This window comes from Xiphophorus maculatus, chromosome 20 (genome assembly GCF_002775205.1).
Source record: "Xiphophorus maculatus strain JP 163 A chromosome 20, X_maculatus-5.0-male, whole genome shotgun sequence".
NCBI lineage: Eukaryota > Metazoa > Chordata > Actinopteri > Cyprinodontiformes > Poeciliidae > Xiphophorus > Xiphophorus maculatus.
This window is the reverse complement of record NC_036462.1, coordinates 30,591,059-30,598,747: the sequence shown is the minus strand read 5'-3', so window position 1 is coordinate 30,598,747 and position 7,689 is coordinate 30,591,059. Positions and strand designations below refer to the sequence as shown.

Genomic DNA, 7,689 nt, shown 5'->3' with positions numbered 1-7,689 from the left:
GGTACGTGAAGCTTTTCAAAATATCTTTAAAAAATCAGTAGGCTCCTCATAATAAGTCTTGGGAAAAATTATTTTGTAAAAAGTATGATAAAATATAAATGTGTGTTCATGCACTGAATTTTATATTCAGTATTTAGTTTCAATATCCTTTAAAATATAACTGACCCCCCCACCAAGTTAGTTTGACCCAGGGCACTCGTCAACGACCTGTCGTTATCATGATTACACTGTAACTATGGAGATGTAGCTAAAGCGTAGCAGCAATGCTGCTGAAAGTACAGATAAAGTGAAAAATAAGGCAAAACCAGAGCCGACGAAGTACAGAACGTACATGGAAAAGTATGTTTTAATGGGATTTACGTCCACGATCTCTGTACCTCTTTTTTATTCCAAAAATGTTTTGCCTGTGTCAGGGGGTACTTGACTAAAAATATATTTTTAAGGGGGTACATCACTGAAAAAAGTTTGCGAACCACTGTGTTAGATAATGCATAAAAATGAATGAAGGTGACAGAACTCGAAGTTCACGTTTCATGGAACCAACCTTAGGGGAGATGATGGAGAAGTATTTCTGTCCAGACGGCCGCTGGTACAAGTAGTACATGTTGCCTGGCTTTTTCACAATATTACAGGCAGCATGGTGGAGGTCAGCGTCTCTCTTTGCTTCTTCTAAAACCTGCGGTCGTCAAACGGCGATCAATGCCACGCGCCATCCGACGGGTGAACGTGACCCGTCTGAACCTAAACACAACCATTTTGTGAATCGACGGTCATACCTTTTTGGCCTGCTCCTGCAGGTACCTGATCTGGTCAGCGATTACTGTCAGTTTGTTGCAAGCGTTGGCTTTGACAAAGTCGTCCCCCTGAGAAACATCCACGTCACTTCAGGAGGGAAAACGCTCTTGTGAGCTAGACAACTTGACAAAACATGCCTCACCTTCTGCACTTGCTCGGCAAGTGCATTGTGACATGCACTTGCCCACTCTGTTGGGGACCCCATGGACCCCCAACAGAGTGGGGGTCCATGGGGTCCCCCACTCTGTTGGTCTGATAGGAGCTGACCAGTTCCATCCCACTGGGGGCCGTGCTGGTCTCAACCAGGTTCACCACAACACTGTCTCATTATAATGAGATAGTAACTCATTATTTTGAGATACTATATCATAATGAGATCATTTATTTTTTTAACAGAGTGACGGAAACGGGCTTCCATAGAAATTAAGAAAATTTCAATACAAAATTTTCAATCATAAAATTATTTTATTTTCTTACAATAAAGCTCCACGAAGCAGCTGGATTTGGTCAGCTGGTGTTTAGCTGCGTCGGTCCGGACCGCGGGGAGCTGCGTCCACCCGACGCAAAGGGGGCGATACTGACGTAAAGCTTTCAGGGTTAGAGGCACATCTACGTCTTCATTTCTATGTCCGCAGTGTCGTCACTGCACGATCCGTGCTGAAATTCTGTTACCCTGTGAAAATCCGCGCCCCCTGTGTCGGGAGCGCGCATTGCAGCCAGAGAGGCGGATCTGATCATTTTCAGATGGTCAGATCTGAAAATGATCTGAAAATGATCTGAAAATGATCTGACCATCATTTTCAGATCATTTGAGTAAAACGTTACTCAAGGCTGAGAGTCAGATGGCTGATTTTACACACTATTAAAACTATGTCACATAAATGTTTACACTACAGGGCAGTTTTCTCCTGTCTGAGTCTGTAAGGACAGGATGAGATGTGGGTTAAAGAAAGAAGAAAAACCAAACATTGCTTCTTTTTCTCCATCTAATAGCTTGAGAATGTTTTCTCTCTCCTTCAGAGCTTTCCAAGCCTGATCCTTCTCCTTCTCGGGCCGAGAAATGGAAGACAACTCATATAACTCATACACAACTAAAACAACTCATATAATCATGTCAAGGTTGTAACATTCAGTTTAATCGGCAGCTGTTGTTTTAAAAAGAAGCTATAACAGAATTGTAAAATAAATAAATAAACGAGGTCTTCTTACGCTGTTTTGTGTTGTTATTTTAAACGCCAAGAGAATCGCTCTTTTTCCAACTTTTGTCACTTAAGTCTGAAAAATAAAAGTCAGTCACCAAACACAGTTTTCCAACACGTAAGTGTGTATTTCTAATTGTTCGTTGCTGATAGAGGATGGAAGCTGCTGATAGCAGGGCACAAAAATTAAGACTTCCTGAAAAGATGAGAGTGTAGACTTCCTGGTAAATCCTGTTCTAATGTAAAATATGACAGATTACTGGATTAAGGAAATTTATAGTATATTACATGCTATCACATAATATTTTTTCAGAATTTGGAAACAGTTGCTCTTTATTTCCCCAAGTTATGGGGGGAGGAGAGGAGAGAATCGATATTTCAGCTGCCAGAAATTATTTGCCAAAGTTAAAGGAGGAGAACCAAATACTTTAGCCACCTGATATAATCCGTTCCCACTCTATAACATGGGAATAAATTAATTTACCAGCAACTCTTTAACTGTGCTTTGGAAACATTTGCTCTTCATTTCACAAAGGTAAGGGGCTTTGAGATTTAAACTATCTTTCCATAGCTACCTTATATTAAAGTCCTGTAAGGATAAATATCAAACATAGTTTTCAAAATGTAATTTATGAACCATTATACAACATACATAAACCAAATACGAACCTGGAGGCCGATGGGACCCTCTACGAAGCCCTGGAGGTCAGCCTGGAGGACCAACAGGACTCGATACGAAGCCCTGGAGGTCAGCCTGGAGACCAACAGGACTCGCTACGAAGCCCTGGAGGTCAGCCTGGAGACCAACAGGACTCGCTACGAAGCCCTGGAGGTCAGCCTGGAGACCAACAGGACTCGCTACGAAGCCCTGGAGGTCAGCCTGGAGACCAACAGGACTCGCTACGAAGCCCTGGAGGTCAGCCTGGAGACCAACAGGACTCGCTACGAAGCCCTGGAGGTCAGCCTGGAGACCAACAGGACTCGCTACGAAGCCCTGGAGGTCAGCCTGGAGACCAACAGGACTCGCTACGAAGCCCTGGAGGCAGGCCGGGAGGAGCTTGGGGTCAGCAGACCAAGCTCTTCATCTGACGCCTAACTAAAATAAAAGCAAAACTAGAGTTCATAAGATAAATAAGGGTCTGATGACCTGGCGACAAAGGAATTGTCTGGTGACGAAGGAGACCTGTGTTCGATGGCCTCAAGTTCCCATGGCACCGCAGTCCTGCGGGCCTCAAGCTCTCCTGTCAACATCTTTCAAGCGTTAAGCTTTTCCACCATAAGTCCCCAAGTGTCAAGCTCCCCTGACACGGTAGTTCTGTTGTCCTCTAGTCTTTCTGCCACAGATACTCAAGCATGAAGCTTGGAGCCCTCATCACACTTCTTTATTTAGCAGTACCAAGTGTCAATCCAGTACCTTATAGTACCTGTTTGGTACATTTTCAGGAAGGTATTGGAGACGCCACTGATGACACGTCTGAATATAGGCTGCTTCTGTAGCTGATCTGAAACTGATTTGATGTTTTCGCTGGTTTTCTGGTTCAGCTGCTCCAGTTTAAGCTGCAGGTCGGTGTTCATATTCTTTAAGTCAGTATTTTTCTGCTCCAGGATCTCGTTTTCCTGCTCCAAGGCGGTGTTGATATTCTCCAAGATAGAACATTTCTGCTCCAGAGAGGTGCTTCTCAGCGTCAGGGCGGGTGTTTATCTGTTCCAAGAAGTTGCTTTTCTCCTCCAAGGAGGCTCTTTTCTGCTCCAAGACGGTGTTTATCTCATCGAAAATGGTGTTTTCCATCTCCAGGGTATTTCTTTCCCTTTCCAGGGCATGGTTTATATGTTCCAGAGTCGTGTTTTTATTCCCTAGAGCAGTTTTTTTCCTTCTCCAGGGTACTTTTTTCTTTCTCCAGGGTGTTAATTCTCTGTTCCAGAGCGGTGCTTTTCTGCCCTAGGGCAGTTTTTTCCTTCTCCAGGGTACTTTTTTCTTTCTCCAGGGCATTGTTTCTCTGCTGAAGAGCGGTGCTTTTCTGCCCTAGGGCAGTTTTTTCCTGCTGCAGGGTGTTTTTTTCCTTCTCCAGGGCATTGATTCTCTGCTTCAGGGAGGTGCTTTGTTCTCCAAGGCAGTGGTATTCTGCTCCAGGGTGGTGTTGTTCTCCTTTAACGTTTTGTTTACGTGCAACAGTTTGTTTAATTCCTCGTCTTTGTCTTGAAGCTTGTCTTTTTCAAATGCAGCTTGTTCTATGTTCAGAACTTGCATCTTCAGCTCCTCATTTCTTTCAATCAGAGACTGTTTTACAATGGACATCATGCCAACTTCGTTCAATATTCCATGGGGCTTCTGTGTCTCTTCAGCTAATGTCTGTTGTACTTTTTCCTTTCCAGAATCACAAGATGATGTCTTACTGCTGCGACTCATTGTTGATCCCGTTTCTCTGGACAAATCCAAAAACTTCTCAATGATTTTCTTTACTTGTGTGTTAGAATTTGCCTCTTTATCTCGAAAAGCTTTCATTTTCAATCTCTTGTTAAGATACTACTACGTGCTCTCTGTCTCTCTTCTTCAATGGTTATGACCGTAGAATTCAAGCGTGCAGCTCTGTGATGCCCTCTAGCTCCACAAAGTGTGCATCGCTCTTTGTGACATCAATTTGCGTGATGTCACACATTGATGTCACTGCCTCAGCAGAACAACTAGAAAAACTGCTGAAGTTTGAATAAAAACAAACTTTACGGCTGAACGCTGCTCGGCTTAGCTGATGGCTATTGGAGACAGTTCAGCTGGTAATATGTCACCAAGGCTGAAATCCACACTGGGGAGACAATGGACTGGCACAGCAGGGTGCGAGGACCACAGGTCAAAAGGAAACATTGTGTCCGAAAACAGAAAAAGGGGAAACGGGCCTGTTGACCCAGCTGACGCCAACTCAACCTCTCTCTAGCTAAGCAAGGTTGGTGGAATCAAATAATGTTCTCGCTCTTTGGTTACCTAGCAACAGCCTGTTGAGTCACTTGCGCAGCAGCAGTTTCTGGTTTCACCTCCATTCCTCATAATTGCTTAGAATAAAAAAAAGAAATTAAAAAGCATTGTGATGTGAAAACTATGGATTAAACAAGAATGTATTCCAAATATTGAAAACAGAAAAACTAACAAAAACATTATTGATACAGATATAAGACACTTATTTCATGATATTGTAATATTGTTCAGCCTTACCATAATTAGACTATTTCTGTGTTTAAAATCCATTTTAATTAGTTATTATTTAGGATTATTTTCTGAGAATTGAGTTTGATTAGTTTGAATGTAATTACTGAAATTCGTGGTTTGGGTAATGTTATCATAAACCAAATCTATATGACTCACAACAACATTTAATTTCCCTTTGGGATCAGTAAAGTTGAATTTTGAAGACAACACTTTACCAAGTTTTTTTTTCTTTTTGTCCAGTTTCTAGTGAAAATATTTTAGTACACTTAAAATAAGACAAAAATGACTAAACTTTTCAGCAAGATATAGAAGCTTGTTTAAGTAAATAATTCCTTAAAATTGCTGAAGAATTATTAGTTCCATTCACAGAATATGATACTTAAACAAAACATTCTTCCCCAGTTATAAGTGAAATAATCTAGTATTTTTTCCATCAATATTAAGGAATCACTGACGTAAAACAAGCTCCTATATCTTCCTGAAAAGTTACTCATAAGTTAGTTGTGTCTTATCCTAAATGTACTAAGATGTTTGCACAATAAACTGGACCAAAACTACGTGGTGAGGTTTAGTGTTTTTGCAGTGAGGGAGCTGAAAACAATCGGAAATCATTTTTATTTCCAAAAGATGTAAAACATTATGCTAAATTATGCACTAAAATAAAGCACACTGAAGTTCATAGTTATAATGTGAAAAGTTTTGCATTAATATGATTAATCTGTCAGTTATTAATTGGAAGAACAAACATGTGTGTGAGAAGAAAACTCCTCTTCGTAGGAAGTGATGGGGCTTCTGTCCACAAACCTTCTTATCCACCAGCTCCTGGTCGATTTTACTGCTCCCAAACCTCACTAAAAATACAAAATAAAATGAAATAAGAGAAAGCATTGTTTATCAATCCGCCACGGTGGATTATCCCTCCCCTCAGACTTAAAGCTAACTGGACTCTCACCTATTAATTTGTCATAATCGGCTCCCTTGGCGTTGGTGGTTGAAACGGTCCATGGATCCACCGTGTCGTCCTCACCGGCCAAATCTGCTGCCGTTCTGTTGTTCGGCGCAGCATCGTTCACTGACGTCCTGCTTTGTAGTCCTGACCAGTCATCTGTTTGTAGCCCATTTTCAGCTTCAGTAGCAGCTGGACAGCAGCATCAACCTCAGCCTGCAGAAAAATAAATAAAACAGGGGCAAAAAAACAAACAATATCATCAATTAGGCAAAAACTAAAACCAGTAAAATCAGTACTTTGCATGTTGCCTTAGGTTCCTGAGTTTGCTGTGGTGTGTTGGTTTATGTATGTTGTATAATGGTTAATAAGTGACATTTTGAAAACTATGTTTGGTATTTATCCTTACAGGACTTTAATATAAGGTAGCTATGGAAAGATAGTTTAAACCCCAAAGCCTCTTACCTTTGTGAAATGAAGAGCAAATGTTTCCAAAGCAACAGTTAAAGAGTTGCTGGTAAATTAATTTATTCCCATGTTATAGAGTGGGAACGGATTATATCAGGTGGCTAAAGTATTTGGTTCTCCTCCTTTAACTTTGGAAAATAATAATCAAATGTCACCAAATCCACAGGATTTGTTGTTGATGAAGAGAGGAATCGACATAGTTTAAAGAGTTTGTGAAAAAATAATAAGGTCCCATGTCATGGAGGGGGAACAAATTTTTTCAAGTGGCTAAAATATATGGTTCCCCCCCAAGTAAGTTTGGTAAATAAAGGGTATATATTACCAAATTCACAGGATTTGTTACTGATGAAGAGGAGACTAAGAACAGTTAAAGGAGATTGTGAGAAAAACAATTATCTCCCATGTTATGTCTGGGGAACAGGTTATTTCAGGCAGCTAAAATATGTGGTTCCCCCTTTTAACTTTGGCAAATAATGAGCAAATGTTTTCAAACTTACATAATTTATTGTTGATGAAGAGAGGAATAAACAGAGTTAAAGACTTGTTTAACATTTGTTCCCATGTTATAGAGGGGAAACGGATTATTTCAGATGGCTAAAATATACAATTCCCCCCTCATAACTTTGGCAAATAATGATAAAATGTCACCAAATTCACAGGATTCGTTGTTGATGAAGAGAGGAATAAGCACCGTTAAAGACTTTCTGGAAAATTAATTTGTTCCCATGTTAGGGAGGGGGAACGGATTATTTCAGATGGCTAAAATATACAATTCCCCCCTCATAACTTTGGCAAATAATGATAAAATGTCACCAAATTCACAGGATTCGTTGTTGATGAAGAGAGGAATAAGCACCGTTAAAGACTTTTCTGGAAAATTAATTTGTTCCCATGTTAGGGAGGGGGAACGGATTATTTCTGGCAGCTGAAATATCGATTCTCTCCTTTCCTCCCCCCATAACTTTGGGAAATAAAGAGCAACTCCAAATTCGTTTGTAGGAGGCAGATGGAAATGGAAATAAGGCGTCCACTGGCACTAACCCCATACAAACATGTGTCTGTTCAAAAATAACTAGAAACTT

At 40.7% G+C, this 7,689-nt stretch overlaps 1 protein-coding gene across 1 annotated transcript; it reads right to left on the bottom strand.

The window, feature by feature from the left end:
* Nucleotides 1–451: 451 nt before the first annotated feature.
* On the bottom strand, nucleotides 452–1,000 carry LOC111605813 (uncharacterized protein C1orf50 homolog). The gene is made up of 3 exons (XM_023324623.1): nucleotides 938–1,000; nucleotides 777–863; nucleotides 452–676 (listed from the first exon to the last, which is right to left on the bottom strand). Exons 1-3 carry the CDS (start codon nucleotides 998–1,000, stop codon nucleotides 452–454), a joined length of 375 nt encoding a protein of 124 aa, XP_023180391.1.
* Between the last annotated feature and the right edge of the window lie 6,689 nt (nucleotides 1,001–7,689).